Source organism: Rhipicephalus microplus, unplaced genomic scaffold, assembly GCF_043290135.1.
Source record: "Rhipicephalus microplus isolate Deutch F79 unplaced genomic scaffold, USDA_Rmic scaffold_34, whole genome shotgun sequence".
NCBI lineage: Eukaryota > Metazoa > Arthropoda > Arachnida > Ixodida > Ixodidae > Rhipicephalus > Rhipicephalus microplus.
The window spans coordinates 4,089,461-4,110,965 of NW_027464607.1; the positions used below are offsets into that span (position 1 = coordinate 4,089,461).

Genomic DNA, 21,505 nt, shown 5'->3' on the forward strand with positions numbered 1-21,505 from the left:
CACCTATACACTATCATTGTATAACATTTGAAAGATGCCGCAGTGCGATACAGGATTGAAGAAATAAAAAAAACGACTATAATGTCGCTAAAAGGTGCTGTATATATTACATTTTTTTTTATTTCTGCCACCAACATTTCAGTTTGCTATGCTTTTTATAATCTTTTAATGTATTTGCAGCTCAGTATATTTGACAAGAAAAAACATATTGCAATAAAAAGTGAGAAAAAAAAACTCTTTTTGTGGCATCACCATGGCACGAGTGCTCAGGCCAGCAAGCGTGCGAGCAAGCCGACTACAGCCAGCCGCAGCCGCCGCTGTTGTCGGCCAAGTGTGGCAGGTGGCGTAGTCGGGCTCAGTGTTTGTATAGATTTAAAAGTATTTCAAAGTTAAATTGGCATATATAGAATCGCAACGACGCTGCTAAATTATTCATGAACGTCAAAGGAGTTCCAGTGCTAAAAGCAGCGTCTCGGACTTAAACAGCAATGAATGGTGCCGGTGCCGACACGATGCCCACCAAGGTGATTTCTTCAGAGCGCATACCCTGCGGCTGTTAGGTAAGAGAACTGTGTTATATATTTGTTAAATCAGTAGAAGTTGCTTTTCTGGTCCTTCTAATTGGTTTATTTGCCAGCCATCAAAGTGCATCCCCGTTAAATATGTTTGGCCGTTTTATTTGTTCAGTAGTTTTTCCACTCTAAGGTACAACACTTTTGAACATTGTGTGGGCTGTTAGCATATACAGACACTAGCATAAGTGCACGTTATTGATTAGCACATTGTTTTCGTAGTAATTCAAAAAGACTAAAATACGTAATATCTTTGTTCAATCATAATAATAAACTTTGGGGATAAGGAAGACGCTAATCTTATTGCCAACAAAAATACTATGCGGCTCTTCCATCATTAATTAGCATTCACGCTCACTGAACCCCATTCTGTCGCATACATGGTTGCACTAGAGAGGTGCTTATTCAGTGAAGCTTTTAGTGAGACTCCTGAAGCTCAGACGCAAGGATCGTTTTGGGTGCTAGTGCCATTTCGCCTTGCCCACAAGTGTCCAAGGTCCACTTAAAAGATTGAGGTTTTGTTTCTGGGACACAAGCATAATCAAATCCGCTGCACAGATGTGACAAAATATTTGTTCCTATTGTGTGAGGCTGTTACCTACTGCGAGCTCGCCGGAACTTCCCTCATGCTCATTATACATTTTTTAATGCATCATTTTTTTGAGTAGCACTTAAAAAATATATTCCTTTCTTCTTCCTGGTGTTTTCTATCTGTTTTTCTTTTCAGGCACTACCTGGAGAGGTGGAGCAGTGGCATATGTTCGACAAGGAAGAACAGCATGCTTGGAAAGCTTGTTTCGGAGAAGATTGCCGATTTGATGAAATTATCTTCTACTAATTAAAAATATAATACTGGCCTCACTTTGATTGGATCTGTTTTGTTTTATAGAGGCACTGCTACGTTGCAGTCCTCAAATGCCCTATATTTTTATTCCAAAGCTAAACGTTCTCAGCTAAGGATAGGCTGCGATAGATTTTTGATATACAAATACAGTACTAATAGACAAATACAATGCCAATAGACATATACAGGACCAATATGCCAATAGACCAATACACAATAGGCTAATAGAGTGCCAATAGACAAATACACCAATAGACAAATAGAGGTCTAATAGACCACAATGCCACCTATAAACCCATGGATACCAATAGACCAATATATTCAATAATCCGATAGGCTATTGGTTTTTCTATAGGTGATTTTTGCAAGGGATATGTTGTCCATTTACACTGACTTCGAGCACTGTACGTGGGTCAAGATACTCCCATACATCAAATTCGCTTACAATACTGCACTGCAGGAGACTACTAAAGAGATGGCACTCTAGCTTGTGTATGGTTGAATAGTTATCATGCCCTTAGATACAATGGTGCCAGTAAAAAACAGTTCAAAGCACAAGCTGAAATCAGCGAGTTCAGTCGAAGCTGAAGAAGCAAAGCAGCTGGAGCGACATCACATAAAAAGCAACGCATTCATGCAAGCCGTTACAACTTTCAACAGAGAGAAGTCAACTACGCACCAGGCGACAGCGTTTAGATATGGACTCCCGACAGACGCCTAACTTCTCTGAAAAGCTTCTGCAGCACTATTTCAACCCTGAGTCCTGCGTTGAGTCAGCACCTTTAACTACAAGGTGACACCGGAAGGACAAGTGACCTCATCAAAATGCCAAAGGTGCAAAGAAACTGTGCATGTGCCGAGGATGAAGCCATGCCACGACAGTCAATGAACATTGAACGATACGCAACAAATCACTACGAATACCAATTTCCCCAACGGAGATCATGCATTTATACCTTGTCATCAACATTACCCTCTACACATCCAAACAATGCATTCTTGGGGGAGCAGTAATGATGCAAGACATACACCATATTTGAACTATGTTCCCAAGTTCATGCACTCTCCAAGAGACTAGCTGCCCACAGATGAAACAAGAAAAGGTTGTAGCAGCGGGCACCTTCTCAGCACGGGATTCGAGGAAAAAGAAGTCGATCACTGCTCAAGGACTTTTCAGAGATTCATTCATTTTCTACTCTCCTGCACGGAACCCTGCAAGCATTTTACTTTACTTTTTGGGCACAAATTAGCCCTTCAATAAATAGTTACTCCTATACTATCTGAATTGTGCATTACAATTCTTTGTCACGCATTACAGATAGGTAAGAAGATTAAATTAAATCAATTAAACTGTTATTGTGTTCCTTGTTAGAATAGTATTGAGAACTGATAGACAATTATGCCAAGGAAAGTATAGGGGATGTTATTAGAAGCAATGGTAATGTAATTGTAAAGAAATAAAAGTGGATGAGAAGATAACTTGCCGTGGACAGGAACTGAAGCTGTGACCTTCGAATAATGTGTCCGGTGCTCTAGGAACTTGGCTACCACGGCGGCTATCCTCTTATCCCCTTCATGGGGTATGTATGTGCATTTAAACATGGGACTGTCACTCACCACTGCCTGTTGCCATAGCGGCGAGTGTGAAACACTCGTTTCTTACAGCGAAAGCTGTTATGAGATCACAATACTGGTCACATGTGGCGCCGTAGGTTTCCACCGCTGCCGATTTCAGTAACTACTATTGCATGAAATAAGAAAAAAAAAACTGAGTAAATAAAACACATCAAGGACACAGAGAGATCTAAACTCGGGTCCCCTTCATGCCAGCCCAGTATTCTACCAAGCCACGCCGGTGCTTGGAACTCGCTTGCAAACTTGCCTTAGGCAGGCTTGATGTCGGAAAAAGAATCGCGTTAATATGAGTAATAAAGCTCTTTAGAACAGTAAAGGACCAACTAGGCATCACACAATGCGAATTGCATAACGAGTGGGTCGTCCAATGCTTCAACCCATTACAAAAGCTTGTTCTTGATCACCTATTGACTGTGGTGCATACCCATTTCAGGCCTAATTCTTCATCGTCGTCAGCCACTGCATAAAAAATTGGCACAAATTTATTTGCAAGTGTGTAGCGGATACCACGCTCCTCCAAAGAATGACGAAGGATAGTATAGTAAATGCTGGCCTAGTACACAAAAATTATGGTTATTTATGGTGTAGTGGGTACCCTGCAAGCGTGCCTGAAGCAGTTACCCAAAGAGTGATCACAAAAGGCTCTAAAAGGCCGCTCTTCTAGCTTTCGCTGTGACTGTGCTGCGGGTTCCGTGCAGTCCTGGCAATTTTTTGCCTGTTTTTTGCATGTAGCATGTGATCTTAAGAGATGGCAGCTGACCAATAAATAATCCCTCACATACCACCAGAAGGCATTAAGTCAATAAGACCATGTGCAAGGTGACAGCAAGAGGAAAAAATATAAGTGCCCCACACTCACCACTATGGCAACCAGAAGCGCCGACTGATGCTCTTACGTTTAAGTGCACATACCTACCCCATAAAGTGGACAGGGGGATAGCAGTCATGGCAGCTCAGTTGGCAGAGCTCCAGGGTAGTTATTGAAGCTTGCAGGTTCAATTCCTGTCTACAGCAAGTTTTTTTCTTTATCCACTTTTCTTTCTTCACAATTACATTAAAATTACTTCTATAATAACATCTTCTATACTTTCGCTGGCATAACTAGTTCTCATTAATATGAGATAGCATATTTTATATAGAGCTACAGCTGTCTTATGTCAACAACATGCACACATACCGCTTCAATTTCCTCCTCTTCCTCATCGATAGTCGAGACAGTGACGGAACTGAACTTGCCCATGTTCTTGGTGTGCTTTGTCACCATGATCTGCAAGGTCATCGTGAGTATGCAGCGTAAGTCACACTGGCTGTTCTAACACACACAATAACAGTGGGGAAGAAAACAACTCATGTGTTACGAAACCTTCCTTCTACTGGCACAGTCAGTGCAAGACACACACACGCCAAAGATTGCGTGAAATTAAGTAAATCTGAGGGGTAAAGAAAAGATGTATGTTGTAACGTGTACAACTAAGAAATAATTGAGGCTGGAGATGTTGAGCCAGGAATACAAGAAAGTATGGACCTCTACAAGAAAGTACAAGAGCTATAGCAGCCATGAACAAGATGAAGCAATAAATGCTGCTGACTGAAAGCGTAACCACGTCACCTTGATTACATCTCTGTTAGCAACAATTATAAAAACGCCAAGGAAGCCAAAGGAGATGGCAAGGGTGCTTTATTGCTATGCTGGCCCAGCTAATACAATACCCAATTGCCCACACTGCAACCTCAGGGTTGGAATGCACCTTCTTGGGCTCCACAGCTGCTCGCAGAAGCACACCAGCCTTGAGGGGTCCCTCTCCCGCTCGGAACACAGCACCCTTGACAACGAAGGTCACATTGCTGGATGGGTCATGCTGGTAGAAGAGCAGCAGGTCGCATCTGTGCAAGGCATATGAAAAAAGTGGGATCTGCTACAAATAATTAACTGTACAAGGTTAATTATAATGGTGTAATGGTGAAGAAGGCTGTTAATGATGAAGCACTCCGGTGGGCCAACTTGTGCCCAACATACAAGAATTGGCCGCACAATCAACGCATGCTGCACACTGATAGCAGCTGTCGGTGAAGTGCATAACCAGTTATCAAACCTTGAATTGTTATCACTGGTTGGCTAAATAAGCTAAGTTACTCATGTCCTCCCTGAAACCTACCCAGACCAGTCTAAAACAATTGCCAAGTTTCTAAACATTGTGGCATCGCCTGCAATGAAAAAGCATACACGACAATAAGAAAATTTCAGCTAGCTGATACACATTCATCTAAGGTTGATGCAGTGTAGATTACGAACCTGGAAGCACAGGACAGGCATTGACTTGTAGATAAATTTTATTACAACAAACAGACACACCTTTACATAACTGTTTCAGTGAGAGCCCCATCTTTTTCAAAAAATAGCTATTTACAGCGTGTCGATGTCTTATGCCCAGCTAAATGCGGCGTTATTGCAGCGGCGTTATTGCAAGTTAAGACAGGAAGGAAAAGGACAGAAAGGGAAAGATGAACAAGAAACAACAAAAAAAAGACGAGATAAGAAGGAAGGGCAACGCAAAGATTGTGGTAATTTAAGCAGCAATGCTATTATTGACAACAATGCAGCCCACGCACCCACTCTCTCCCCATGTGGACATTATGATGACCTCCCATGTTTAGTAATGCACCTTTTGCTGTAATCTGCAGGTAGCTCATTCATCCTTGAAGTTTACGGCGACTTGGTGGAGGATGACTTAAGGGCTTTGAGTGCATTGTTGAACTTGTAGGTGGGGCCGGATGATATGAAGAAGCTGATAAGGTTGCCCTACCATCAATATTCATATTTATTTATTTATTTATTTGATACTCTTAACCCCGTGCTTGGGGTCATAACAGGGAGGGTTTCACATGATACATTCCATAGCACATGAGAATAACATGAATAACCAGCATCAGAAAATAAAAGAAAAACTACAATCATATGCAGACGAAAATTGACAAGTAACTGCTTGTGTCGGGAATCAGCTTGCGTCACTAGAGAGAAAATGGTCCAATGCATCTCCGAAATAGGTTGATGTTGCATATTGTGCAACAACACTTGGTAAACTATTCCACATTTCTATTGTGTAAGGAAAAAAGGAGTGTCGGAAAGCATTCGTGCATGTAAAATACAGCCAAACAGACCTAGTGTTATTAAGACGATCACATCGCCTTCCAGGAAGCTCAAGATATACATCCTTGTCTATTTATGTATGCCCATTTATAATCTTAAAAAGAAAGTTAAGGTGATGTTTTTTTTTATGCCTAAGAAATTCCTCACAGAAGTTCAACAAAGTCGTGCCAGAATGTGTGCGTCAGTATTTATCGCATATGAAATCGACGCTAATAATATTGTGATAACAATTATATGGATACTTTTAGTAATGACTCGGCTAGATTTTGCCACCGGCGTCTGCGTTGCCGTCACTTACTGTATATAAACGCAAGAAAGAAAAATAGTTAAGAAAAAGACTATGGCACGTGGAATCGAACGTGGGACATGTGAATTGTAAGAGCGAGGTGTTAACCACTCAGCCTTGAAGAAACACCTTTTTCCACATTCAAAAGGCAAGCCATTTACAGTAAAATCTAAGTATAACAAACTTCAGGAAACCACGGCAATTTGTTAATTTGAAAGGTCGTTGTAGTGAAAGCCCAAAAATTTACCATAAATTTTATTTTACCATAAATACTTATTTTCCAACGACCAAAACGACTCACCTTTACAACGGTGGTTCCTTGAACCCATTTTTTTTACAATAAAAAACAAATGCGCAAGTGAACACCAAAAAAATACACATTTCCTTAAAGAAGTCGCGTTTTTTTTTTTTTTATGCACGCAGCTCAAACTTTGCAGCGTGAAGGCCTCCTGCTCATCCACATTCTCCTCAGCGAAAACTGCTTCCGCTTATTCATCGCAAGCAGAGATGAACTCATTGTAATAGCACGGCAGCGCGAAAGCTGACTTGCAGACGCGATAAGTATTCACTGAAAAGATGAACATGACTGACAAGGCCTCCTCAGAGAACACCTATACCCCTTTGGCCTCCTAGATCACATGTAGAAGTGACAAAAATAAGAAAAACCCGAAGTGTCGCGGCTGTTATCGCCTCGTCCGAAAAAAGAAAGAGCTAAAAAAGAAAATTCTTCACATTTTGTTATCTATTTCCTTGCTGTCTCAGGTTTCCTTGCTGTCTTAGGCACAATATTTTCATTAACGCAACTCATAACCAAACCTATGAGAATCACGCAGTCGGTTTCTAATACTCTCGACCTGGTTCTAAAATCTAGCCCCGATTTTGTTTCCATCATAACATATCTTCCTGCACTGAGCGATAATTTATTGGTTACATATGACGTGAATTTGATACCTCCTAAAGAAGCACATAACACTAAAATTATTCGAAATTACAACAAAGCCAACTTTCAAGCAATCAAGGTCGAACTGAGTGACTTCCTAAACATATTCACCACCAGCTTTGATAGCTGTAGCATGCAAACCAACTAGGACACGTTCTTATCAAAAGTCAATGATCTTACATCTAATTACATACCCATTCATACTATCACCGTTAACCCAGAAACTCCGTGGTATAGCGTTCACTTAAAACGTTTGTCAAATAGAAAAAAGCACCTGTATCGGTCTGCTAAACGATCCACAAATCGTGCCCGTTGGCAAGATAACAAGAAAGCCTCAGAAGATTATACAGGAGCCCTAAAAAGTGCCAAAGATAACTTTTTCCGCAATAAACTGCAAAACATGCTCACAACTAATATCAAAAAGTTTTGGCGCGTGATAAATGCCAACACTGATAATGTCATATCGCTTGTGCATAACAGTGATTCTATTCCTGATGAAGAATGTGCTTCCTTGCTTAATGGTGTCTTTTCACAAAACTTCACTTCTGTTGCACACTGCCCAACACGACAACTAGGATGCCTTGATTACCCTGCAATGTTACCGCTGACAATTGATTTTGATGGTACAAAAAATGCTCTAACATTGTTAAATGCATCTTCAGCCCCAGGCTGCGATTTAATTACTCCCAAGTTTTTGTGGACACACTTTGTTATTCTTCTGTCTTTCTATCCACGATTTTTCAGCAGTCCCTCACCGAAGGTTCTCTGCCATCACCCTGGAAAGTTGGTAAGGTCGTTTTATTTCATAAATCTGGTAACAAGCATTCCCCACTTAACTATCGTCCAATTTCGCTTACTAGTATTCTGTGTAAGATTCTTGAGCACATTTTGTATTCACATTTAGCCAACTTCCTCGAGACTAATTCTTTTTTTTCACCATCCCAACATGGCTTTCGTAAATCATATTCTTGCGAAACACAACTGGCATTATTTACGCACAAATTAAACGTTATTCTCGACCGTTCATCACAGGTACATTGCATATTTTTAGGTTTCAGCAAAGCTTTCAATAAAGTATGTCACAAACTTTTCTTGCTTAAACACCTGTCCCTTAAGATTCACAGCTCTTAACCTGGATTGAATGTTTTTTAACTAACCGTTCCCAATTCGTCAGCGCTAACGACAAAGAATCTGAGCTAAGTGCTGTGCGCTCTGGTGTGCCACAAGGCTCAGTTCTTGGTCCGCTCCTCTCTTTAATCTACATTAATGATCTACCCTCTAATGTTACTAGCAACATTCACCTCTTTGCTGACGACTGCGTGATCTTCTGAGAAATAACATGCACTAACGACTCACATATTCTTCAGTCAGATCTTAATGCTATTTCAGAATGGTGTAACAATTGATTGATGGAATTAAACCCAAATAGATGTAAACTCATGCACGTAACTAGGTCTCCCACTACACTATCTGTGTACTACCTAGGTAATAACCCATTAGAATATGTACCCTCTTACAAATACCTTGGTGTGCACATCACAACTAACCTAATCTGGAACGTTCATATCACCTATGTAATTAACAACGCCAACCGCATGCTTGGGTACCTACGCCGTAACTTTTCAAAAGTCCCTTCCACACTAAAATTACTCTTATACAAAACACTAATCCGCACTAAACTAGAATACGTAGCAGCAATATGGGATCCCTTTCATGTCAATTCAATAAAGTCACTAGAAACGGTTCAGAACAACTCGGCTCGTTTCATTACATGTAATTACAATCGCAGCGCAAGCATATCAGTCATGAAAGCAGGCCTTAGTCTACCATCTCTTGCATCACGGTGTAAATTTCTCCGCTTGTCTTTTTCACAAGCTCTACCACCATGCCTACTTACATCACGAATTCATTATTGGTCCTCGTCGCATTTCACCACGTCTGGATCACGCCTTCAAAATCGGCATTCCTTTGTGTAGAACTAACTTCTTTTCGCAGTCCTTCATGCCACGTACATCGAAGGAAAGGAATGGCCTTCCAAACCCATCTTTCTGATTCCATCACGTGCGCCTCATGCACCTAGCACTTTAATTGGAAACTCTTCCAGTGTGCCCAGTTTATGAAAAGTTACACTAGTGTGCCTATTGCTAAAAGAGGCTCTTTTGCTAGCGGGACAGCGTGGAAATTTTTCTTCATTAGTTGGTTAATGGTAACCTCAAACACACCTTCCCGCGTTCGTCCTAACTGTGTGAAAACAGCGGATAAGTTCTTTCCCCAGAAGTGAAACTTCCAAATGAAAATAACTGTTTTGAATTTCTATTGCTCACAAATTTATAAACATTGCACTGCAATGGGAATCATTGGGCATAAGGTCAGATGAACATAGAAAAAAAGACAGAATAAACGGAAAGAGGGCAAACTGTGAAAAAAAAAATTTGGCAGATCCCACAAACCCCAGGAATCAACGTTATGCGAAACATGCGGAGGGAAGGTGACTGCATTGTAATTTATTTATTCAGTGACACGTTATGAAATGAAGCTAAATGTAAAAATATTGCAAACACAGACATAAGTTGAACTGTTGAAGATGTTTATACCAGCTGCAACTCTTCTGAACCAGTTTGCACTTGCACCCAATGCCAAACAGAACATCAGTATTAGCAACACCAGAAACGATAAGCTGGTGAAATCAACTTCAGCGGATGGCTCCGAACTACAATTGATGTTAACTTGACGTGTGATGGCCGTATTATAGTGCTGCATTCCCTCCTCGAGTTTTGTTATCCCATTTCACTGTCAGTAACTCTCAGCGCAAACCGCCCCTACAGTATTCGAGAAGCTACAGAGCTGCAGTAGATCATTTTGTTAAGATCACACCCACTTCGTGAACATTACAAATTATTCTGGAACCTACTACGTCGACGCTAGCGATAACGCTAGAGTATTCGATGGCAAGTGTATAAATGCCGACATGCTTCGCCGCTTGTCAGTTGATTGATGGCCGACGCTCAGCTCGCCGCTATCAATGCCAATGTCTTGCTGTAATCTGATTTTCCTTTTATGTGGCCACAAGTTCAGCCCAAATAAACAGTTTAATATTGGACCTGCAGTCTGCTCCTTTTGTCCACGTCACGGACCTGTGACAATAGGAATACATATGTAATATTTATAAAATTAGATAGTCAGCCCTGCGACCACTTTTGACGTTTCCCGACTTGATGTCAGGAAAGCAATCACGTTAGTACGACTTATAAAGCATTTTAAAACAGTGAAAGAACAACCAGTCGTCGCACAATGCGAATAGCATAATGAGTGGGCGGTCCAATGCTGCAACCCATCACAAACGCTTGTTCTTGTTCCTCTATTAAATGTGACGCATACCCACTTCAGCCATATTTTCTCATCGTCATCAGCCATGCATGAACAAGTGGCACAAAATTCCTCACAAGTGTTTAGCCGATACCACGCTTCTCTGAAGAATGACGAAAAATAGCATAGCGAATGCCAGCTTCTACATTTATCATTAATGACCTAGTGGATATCAAGCAAATGTGCTTGCAGTAGTTACCTAATGAGTGTTTTGAAAAGGCCCTGAAAGGCCGCTATTCTAGCTTTTGCAGTGACTGTCCTGCGCCTTCCGCGCAGGCCTGGCGTTTTTTCATGTACTGACCACGGCATATTTTCGTCAAGCCATCTAACCCTTTCAGACTCTGGTTCACGCAAAGTTAAGGGGGTGATCACGAGAGCACCCAGACCTAAGCGGTTGAACAGACAGACAGACAGATTGATTGATTTGTGGGGTTTAATGTCCCAAAACCACCATATGATTATGAGAGACGCCGTAGTGGAAGACTCTGGAAATTTCGACCACCTGGGGTTCTTTAACGTGCACCCAAATCTGAGCACACGAGCCTACGACATTTCCGCCTCCATCGGAAATGCAGCCGCCGCAGCCGGGATTTGAACCCGCGACCTGCGGGTCAGCAGCTGAGTACCTTAGCCACTAGACCACCGCGGCGGGGCACAGACAGACAGACAGACAGACAGACGGACAGATGGACGAACGGACAGATAGATGCCAAAAGTGCTTGTAGTACCAAGAAAAATTCTTCGCATTTAAAACCATTTCACCGTCTGCAATTTTCCTAACGAAATACGACCAAAGTATGCTACAGAACATTTTGCTTGCATAAACAAATCGCAAACAGAGATGAAAACAGTATGGTGTCCTTGCTCAGGGTAGGTTCCTGTTTATTAAAGACGATAGTCTTTCTTGGGGACCTTCGACACAAAAATTTTGGTCTGTCTGTCTGTCCATTTGTCTCTTTGTCCACCCTTAACAGTACCGGGTATTCAAACGGCAACAGCCGATACCCCAAACGGCCGACCCCATTCGCAGCACCCACCAATGCTGCTCAAAATTCAGCGTTCATACTTGTGCGGTTGTCAATTAAAAAAAGCAATTATTGTGCATATCTGAGGCAGCATAACAACACGTATATATTCTGTATGTGCGTCTTTTACTAGAAAAGGCACACATAAGTAGTTCTAAGGACAATAGCGTTTATGAAGCGGTGCTGACCATGCAATGCTTGCACGAAAAGGCGAGTGTTTTTAACGCTTTGCAAAGACGACACGGTGGTGGCACCTACCCGTCACCTTGCGTTCTACACTTAATCACCTCTGAAATGGGCACCCACACCCGTCTCAGAGCCGCGCGTTTCGTTTTTCAAGATAACTGCGAGATAGCGCTCATATCTCATGTGCGGCGTGACTTGTTGGAGTGCCTTTGTTGCACGCTCGAGGCACTCTAACGCAGCGCCTCCAGAATATCATTCACCAATTTTCTTGAGCAGAACATCAAATAAATGTTTTGTTCACTCTCTCCAGATGCAAGACTACTGTCTTTCGACGACATTTGCAGATTAACATGCAGATACAAAGCCGATTTTTTTTACAAATCAAATCTACAACAAAATACAAGTACAACAAAATAATAAAGTGAATCAAATAGAAGCAATACCGGCAAGTGTTTCATAATAAGTTATTGAACACAGAAAGTCACTAAGTAACAAAAAGATTGAGAAATGCAGATAAATTAAAAAAAAAATGCCAGGCCAGCGCGAAATGCACAGCTCAGTCACAGCGAAAGCTGGAACAGCGGCCTTTCAGAGCCTTTGTTAGAGGCACATACCTGTCCACTGGTATGTGCCACTGTTTAGCGGGAAGTGTTAGACGACGTAGGCGACAGGATTGTGACATTATTCGTGTCTTGACCAGCGCGTCATATTCGTCAAATCATCTCACCCCTCTCATAATAATTTTGGTTCACGCCAAGTCAAGGGGGTGATTATGAAAGCACCCAGACATAAGCAACTAGATAGATACACAGATAGATGCCAAAAGTGCTTGCAGTATGCAAGGACATTCTTCACACTTAATACTATATTATTCTTGCAATAGAAATTATATGCGCATCCTCGACGCGTTTTTGCCGTCGCTGCCATGTTTCGTAACAAGACCAAATTAATAACAAGCTCCCCCATGTTGTAACTTTTACCAACAGGTAAAAGCGCATGAGATATCAATTCAGCTGGCCCATCTTTATCGCCTGAAGGGTCTATACGATTACATCCTCCTGCGTGTTAGAACTGTCGTCAAGTGCTCAAACAAAAAGAAAACCAACCGTCTTAAACGAGCATGAAAAAACGTACGCAGGGTGGGGTGTGGGGTGGGGCTCGAGTTGTAACAGTGAACTTTGATTTGAAAAATGCAGTTGCAAAAATGCAGTTGCAATACTTGCCAGGAGAGCACACAGTGCGTGTGCTATCCTGGCAAGTATTACTCAGCTTTCAACACAAGGAGACTGTGTGAAAAGGGCACTTCTCCCTGTAGCAGCCGTATTTGCTCACACCAGGGTTTTGTAAGAGTTTGTGGTGAACTAAAAGTGTGCCATGACGAACTTTCAGTTCACAAGTTCAGCAATATCAGATCCAGAAGAATTGGCTGCCAGCCTTACTTCGTGTAACATTGCAATTGGTTGTTATCACATTCACTGCATTACATTCAACGTGTCGTCGTGTTGCCAGAGCTAATTGGCTAATCGAGAAGGCTACGGTCCTGTGAACTCACGGCACGGCGCAAGATAGCGAAGTGCCTGAAGAGTCGACCTCTGAAGATCCGTCATCAACCTGGTCTCATTGAATTTGCATCAGCGCCTAATTCGACATCTTCTCGGTAGCAACAACACGGTTGTCAGCATTAAAAAAAAAGCACAGCTGAACGGCGTTGGGGGGTCACTCTATACGTGTGCCGTGAAACCACGCATGTGAACACGGCATCGAAAACGAAGAGCGAATGGCACAGATATAGCGGAAAAATATATAGGAAAGCGCTCTCTATAGGCAGCATGGCCCCACTTATGTAATGCTCAATAAAGGTGTAAAAACACAAAGTGGCATCACCTGTGTCACTTATAAAGCGATTCAGAGACTTCTGCTGTACTGGAAGCGTGCCACTGCCATTACAAAAACAATTTTTATTTTTGTAAGTTTGAGAGGAGAGGGAGAACACATCCACGAATGTGCCCGCGGCAGCAAGAACAGCTGCAATGCCAGCTCGAAGGGCCCAGGCCCGCCTGCCCTTCTCACGCACACCTGCGCGTAATAACAAGCGCTCGCTCTTACTTGGGAGTCCCCAGCGCAATGAGCACATTGCGCGTGCCACCGCCGCTTTGTCGGTGGGACACCTGCGGATGATGCATGCTCTTGTCAAAATGACGAAATTAGGGGCAGCATCCCTAGATTGTCAGGGGCAGAAATAGGATGTCACCTGCTACCACTTTGTTATATAGAGGTCTCAAATACATGTGCTTCTATGAAGTAACTGCGGGGAATAGAAAAACTTTGCTACATCGAGGAATTCGTTATATGAAGGTTCGTTACAGGCAGGTTTAACTGATAGTTCAAAAAACAAAAATTTTTCGAACTTCCGCCACCAGGGCTAATCGCGATACTTCTTAGTATCTGTATTGCTGTATCGAGATACCTTTCAAAAATGTATTTGTATCTCAGTAGTGAAATGCTTTTACGATGTATCGCCCCTATCGGATACTATCCAGGACACGGGTATCTCGTTACTTTTTTTTTTCGAAATTGAGCTGAGACACGTTTAAATAAAAAAAATTACCTGCTGTGGCCTTGGCAGTGTGCGGCGAGATATGCACCCACCCTTTTTACATTTTTGTGTAGGGCGGAACTGCCTCCTACCTTTTTGAAAGCGAGCTAGTCGCTTTGCTACCGGCATCTCATTGTGCAGCTTCAGGTAGAACTGGAATGTGTTTGAATGATCGCTTGCTTGAGCTTGCCAACAATGCTATACTGCCATTTTGAATTCCAGTAGTGATAGTTTCATTGTGAGGAGCTTTGTATACCGCACGATGGGCGCCAATCAACAGCGTCGTTTTTAAAATGTGTTCCCTCATGCCAATTGACCAATCAGTGCTTTCTTTTTCTCTCGTTTTTATTTCCTTTCTTTATGGCGCCCATTCGAAAAACCCGAGCTTATCGTGAAAGCCACAAACCACCCAGAGAATTTTGTGAGTGGTGCCTTGTGCCATCAACGATACTTCTTTCTCAAAATCGTTTCTGGAAGACGCCAGCATGGCCACACAGCGCTTGGAAAGAGGTCGTTTTGCGTTTCCTTTCACATTCCTTGTTTTGTTCATTCTTCTATCTGCTTTTCTAGGTTTCTAATAAACACTAAGCCTTCAACTAGAAGTAAGTGCTCGTCTTTATTGTTTAAGTGTTTCTCTCCTGCTTCGCGCTAGGTCACTTTAGCAAAATTGGAAACCAACTAGCCTGAATTGCTAGTCTACTATGTAGAATGTCGTTGAGGTAAGCGCCGCCATTACAGCGGCAGCAAGAAATTCAGGAGCCTTGTTATTTTTTTTTTTTTAGTCAAAGGCATATGCTCACCTCTGTGTTCATCCAGTCTTGGCCGTAGCACGGTACAAGTAACAGCGTTAGCGCTAGTACATTGCCTTTTAGGTAAGTCAGTAACATACTCGTTACAATTTCGGAACTGCAACGGGTAACATCTTACGTTAAGTGGCAGTCCTACTGTGGCGGCACCCGCTCCTCATTTTAGTCATTGCTTGCTGACACATTACGCTTACTGCACCCATCGTATCAATATGAATTGTATCGCATTATAAAGCTTGTGTTTTCCACTTTCAAATGACGCCGAGTATTGTCGCCTAGTCTGAAGTGGTATTGCATAGCAATAAAAACAGTGCAACCAAAAACCACTGTTTTAAGCCATCATTGTACTGGCCATGTGCCAAAACTGTTCAACATAACCAAATAATATTTGCTGAGCCTTTTAGTGAAGTATTAGGCAAGGTTTTTATGAAGAGATATGGCCATTAAAGCAATTAATATATGCTGCAGGCTCCAATGAAAATGGGCAAAACAATGTAAACTTATGAGTGAATAACTTTTTTAATTATCTGTGCAGAACAACAATATCGAAAAGGTTTCTAGGCTACAACGTGCTCAATGTCTGGGGGAAGTTGTTTTGTGTTCTGATGAATAGTTCATAAAATATTACTACTCGAATGCGGCAATTTATGGCTCCCCATCTCCAGGCATTACTCTTGCTCTCATACAGCATAGTTTTTTTATTGTGACTGATATCTGTAAATATGTCGTTATTAACAATTATGTGCAGTGTAAGTTTTCTTTCTAATGCCTTTATGATACTCAGAGTACAGTGATGAAATAATAAATTTAATTGCAAGTTCTAATTTGCAATGCATTTTAAATATTATGCTGCACATAACAAATGTCTGTACAGAGTAAAACTATCCCTGACATAAAGAAAAGTATTTCAGTATCTGTATTGCTGTCCGGAATACTTTTGTCTTTTTGCAAAAGCATATCTGAAATATCCCGTTACATCAATTACAAATGTATCGCAGTATCTGTATTTTAGGCCTCAAAACAATGTATTTCAATATCTGTATTTCGGAATACTTTTTCGAGTATCTCTGTCCAGCCCTTCTATGCACCCACTATGTGGCCTTAAGGGTGCAGTAGTATCTGTGCCTTTTGTAGTAGATGACTGGCTTGAAACTATAAAATCATTATGATAATCGCACATTGTGACGCCCATTGGCAATGTACGCTTGAACCATGCAGTCGAGCCAGCTTATAACGAACCTGAGCATGACACAGCATCCGTTCACTGTATCCCGAAGTTCGTATAAATGAAACACACTTTCTAAAAAAGTTGCGAGTGAAAACACAAACTTTTTTTGCCCCAAAAAGTCCGTGATGTACGTGTTTCAAAGAGCAGAAACAATAAGGGCGGTCTCGAGTTCACTTAAAGCGGCAGGGTGCTCGGCAGGAAGTCTGCCTCGCAAAAACAGTTTCGTGCGCATGTAGCCGTCACCGCCGCTCACGAAATATTCACTATCTCCACAGCTGAATACCGGCACGCCCAAAGCGGCAAGTTGGCTACCAGGTGGTCAACAGCTATGAGCAAGCGTTCCGCAACGCGACACCTAACACAAGGATTACACTCAAGCAAAACGGTCACACTTTCGCCGTTTTGTTGAGCGGCAGTAAAAAGCGTGCTAGTCCTCTCGTCGGCCATCATAACCACACACACACACCAAGAGCGAGCAAGACCCGCACACGCGCCAGAACACGTGGAACAGCTGGGCCTGTTCGTTTTCTGACTGGAGTCAGAAAACGAAACTAATTCGAGCCAGCGTGGCGGGCGTCGCGGAGCGGTGGAGACGGGCGAAGGGGTTGTGATCAAGAAAAGAGAGCAGACTTGCGAGAGAAGGGCAAGGAGTTTTGGATAAATAGAGAGGAGGATAAGACAGGAGGGCGACCTTCAAAACCAAAACACACGGGAAGGAGGCCGGTTGGGTAGCTTGCTTGAGAGGTCCGCGAAAGTCGCACGTAGAAAAACTTGGAAAGAGGGCCTGCGCGCGCAGAAATCAAAGCATGGCCGCCTGGATAGGTACGCACGGCGGTGTTCGAAGTAACCAGGTGACTATCGGCGGCCATGATCAAAAAATCGTTTTGTTGCACTGGCGGGTTTGCGTGGCTTCATGAACTTCGATATTTTGCGATTCGTTCTGCACAAGTTAACAGCCGTTTTCGTGCTTCCGCACGCACGCAGAAGGCATGCTGAGTTGAGTGCGAAGTGAGCGAGAACAAGTTTTAAACACGAAACAAATCGCAAATTACCAGAGTCGATAGGGTAGCATCCGTGCGTGCACTAGACGCAGACTATCAGATACAGTCGGTGGCCGATGATGTTGGCAAATGGTCTGGTCACTCCAGGCCGACGACGCCAACGGCAGTACCAGGGATCAAAAACAGGGTAGATAGCCGGCCGGTCTTCGAAAGATCGGTGGCAGTGTGAAAACACGGGCCTTGTCTGGCGATGCAGGGTGCTCAGAGTAGCGGGGGGGCAAAGGATGGGGATTTGCGTAACAAAAAGCAGTTGGGCCATGGAGGAAGGAAACAACTTTCCTTCCTCCATGGGTTGGGAAGAGCGGCAACTAGAGGGTCGCAGAGGCAGAGTCGGCGTTTAACAATAAAAATGTATGGGCACCTCGCCGAAGCCTGATAGGTGGTCGAAATTGGTTTCCGGGGAAGTGGGCAGACCGCTGACTCTGTTCGCTGTAACCGATCAGCGGCGCTCGGAGACGTTCATTGTAAGTGCGATTTTGTGCCATTGAACCAATGTATATTTTCACGGTCACGCGTATATTGTTCGTCTTAAGGGAAAGTTTGTTTAAAGTTGGGCCGTTATATGTGGGCTTGACTGTATTACGGCAATATTTTGTGTTCTATTGTGAAGAATTGTATACAGGACGCATGTTTTTGTGAAGCATGAGAGTTCCTTTCACTGCATTTCCAAGCAGAGGAAGTTATTTTCACTGTATTGACAAGCAGAAGTGTGGCTGTGTGGTAGAACACCTAATTGCCACACAAACAACCCAAGTTTGATCACCACTCAGACCCATAATTTGTTATTATATATTTTATTTGCATCTTTTTTGATTTTTCGGTCCTGCAAAGATGATGATTTTTCACTCACTATCAACGACGCCGACGCCAAAAATTTCTGCAAAGCGAGCTCTTTAACGATATTGTGTTAAAATAATTAAAGGGTTATTGAACAATGTTGCATTAAAACTTAGAGTTTGCATATGGACTACTTTGCAGCATATTGCTAAGTAAATTACTTTTGTCAATTGGCCCTACTTAATTACTTACTTTCAATGTCTTTTTCTTTATAATACAGATGTGATCAGCAGTCTGTATTTATGCAATTTGGCAAACTAACACTAAAAGCAGATCAGATTCTCTGAGAGTAAGTTTTTGGCAAATGAATTTCGTAAAACCTACAGGCCATGCCAGCTCTCAGCAAAAAGAGAACTCACAAAAAAGTTTTACAGTGAAAGCTGTTATGAGAGCAGAACACAGGTCATACATGGCGCCCATGGCGCCGTATCGAAAGAAAGGAAACTCAGTAAATAAAAATAACCATGGACACAGTGGGCCTTGAACCCGGGTCCGCTACGTGCCAGCCCAGTATTCTACCACTGAGCCACGCGAGTGCTTGGGATTTATTCGCAATGTTGCCATAGGCAGGCTTGATGTCGGGAAAGGAATGTCGTTAATATGAGTAATAAAGTGTTTTAGAACACTAAAAAAAATAACCAGGCATCACACATTGCGACTAGCGTAATAAGTGGGTCGTTCAATACTCCAGCCCATAACGAAAGCTTGTTCCTGATCACTTATTAAACTGTGGCACATACCTACTTCGGGCATAGTTCCTCATTGTCCTCAGCCACTGCATGAATAATTCGAACAAAATTCTTTGCAAGTGTTTAGCACATATCACACTTCTCAGAAGAATGATGAAGGATAACATAGCAAATGCCGGCCTACTACTCAGAAATTATGTATATTAATGCCATAGTGAGTACCCAGCAAGTGTTGCTTGCAGCAGCTACCCAATGAGCATTTAAAAAAGGCTCTAAAAGACCGCTCTTCTAGCTTTTGCTATGACTGTGCTGAGCCTTCCGCGCAGGCCTGGCATTTTTTTTTCTGAAACTTTAAAATGAATTTTCACAAAACAATGAGTAAATCACGAAGACTAGGGATTTAAATTTAGTTACTGTGTGGGAGAAAATGTCACCAATAATGTCATGCCATTTTATTTTTAACTAATGCATTAGTAGTGATCGACTTATCTCACAAAGCCTCGCTTCACGGCAATTGAAGTTCTCCCAACATGATGGAGCCATATTGCTCGCCGCTTGAGGTTTTACTTCCCACAAGAAACAGAAAAAAACCTTATCAACCCTGGCAATACCATTCGAGAAGCCAACAGCGCAACAAGTTGGCATCTGGCTGAAGTTGCCAGAGTCCTTCAAACTGTGAAAAGCTATAAAAAGCCTGTGCTCACGTAAAGTGTACACGTGCTTTTTACGTTCGAAAATGGCATTGTTTATGGCCTGTACATGTGCTATCCGCACACCTGCACGGCACGTGCCGGGACACCTGCCAAACGCAAGCAGAGGGCAAAAGAGCAATTCGGCAAATCACTCTTTTTCCCTCTGATTGCGTGTGGTAGGTGTCCCGGCATGTGCGGTGCGACTGTGCATGTAATGCATGTACAGTCTGTTTCACACTCAGGGCCTGTCCATGCGCTACCCGCACAGCCCCAACACATGTGGCGAGACACCTGCCCCATCCAAATGAAGGGCGAAAGAGCGTTTTGTCCCCCACTTGGGTACGGCAGGTGCCCAGGCACGTGCATTGTGGCTGTGTGGGTAGCACATGGACAGGCCTTTAGGGAAAATCTCGTAGTGCGTGGCATCGCGATGCAGCCATGATGCGACCAGCGCGGCAGTCGCGCGCTGGCTGTAGTTCGCGGGTGCAGTGACACTTGAGGGGTGTAGTAGTGCTGGCCACATTGTCGGACAATGTTTAGTACGAATATCGGCCCTGTTCTTGCAGCAATGATGAAATCAGCAGGCTGTTTGTTTTAATGCATTGAACCCGCATAGCTGCCCGACAGTAACTGTAAAGTGCTTTGTTTTTATTTAGCATCAAATAAACATCCCACACGGTACGTGCTCATTATGGTCGTTCCCGTCGCAGGGAGCTGTGGTACACACACAAAAAATATACGTGAACGCACTCAGTACATTGGTGTTTCGAAAGAGCAAACAACCTATGCTTTCAAATACTGTTTCTAGAACCCTATTATCGCCAATGAAAGCTAATGGGTTGGCATCGCAAAATGCTTAGTACAGAATATCGGCAGAAACGATAATCAGCAGGCTGCCTGGAAAGGTTCTGTATGGCATTGCATAAGTCGTTAATACATAAGAAAGGAGATGACAAAGACTTGAAAAATTACAGGCTGATCAGCTTGCTCTCCGTTGTACACAAGCTATTTACAAAGGTAATTGCTAAAAGAATTCAGGCAACATTAGAATTCATTCAACCAAAGGAACAAGCAGGATTTCGAACAGGCTAAACAACAATCGACCACATTTATACTATCAATCAGGTAATAGAAAAATGCTCAAAATACAGACAACCACTATACATGGAATGATAAAAACTTTATTTATAACCTGCAGGTTAGCGGCCGGGCCTAGGCCACCCGGGTGGTCATGGTAAGGTTTAGCCTTTTCGCCGCTTCCCCGACTGCTGGATGGCCCAAATTTGGTCTTCGAATTCTGAGCTAGCCAGAGCGTCGAGCCAACGCGTCTCAAGGAGATCCAGGTTTTGATGATCGAAAATTCGTGTAGTGTGTGGGCATTTAAAGAGTGTGTCCCAATTCATGTTTACATAGGATACAGCCAGCGTCGGAGAATTGTATATGCGGTTGAGATGCGCTGGGTTTTCAAATGTTCTCGTTTGTAGGCATCTCCAGTCGACTTCTTGTGACCTATCTAGTTTAGGGTGGGATTGTGGATGTATCTCCCTCTGTTTTTTATAGTGAGCCAATATGTCGTGGAAGGTTAGAAGCTGAT

At 42.7% G+C, this 21,505-nt stretch overlaps 1 protein-coding gene and 1 long non-coding RNA gene across 4 annotated transcripts in view; one reads left to right on the forward strand and one right to left on the reverse strand.

Moving 5' to 3' along the window:
* LOC119162968 (STING ER exit protein) overlaps nucleotides 1–21,505 on the reverse strand; it is a 169,168-nt gene that overhangs the window by 34,762 nt on the left and 112,901 nt on the right. For all 3 annotated transcript variants that reach the window (XM_075884529.1, XM_037414854.2, XM_037414855.2), the window contains 2 exons: nucleotides 4,800–4,935; nucleotides 4,229–4,318 (listed from right to left, as the gene is read on the reverse strand). In XM_075884529.1, the coding sequence (XP_075740644.1) occupies nucleotides 4,229–4,318; nucleotides 4,800–4,935 (226 nt within the window). The remainder of the gene's footprint in view (nucleotides 1–4,228; nucleotides 4,319–4,799; nucleotides 4,936–21,505) is intronic.
* On the forward strand, nucleotides 259–1,433 carry LOC119162969 (uncharacterized). Its single transcript, XR_005108609.2, has 2 exons — nucleotides 259–560; nucleotides 1,300–1,433. It is a non-coding gene; the product is annotated as an uncharacterized LOC119162969 (long non-coding RNA).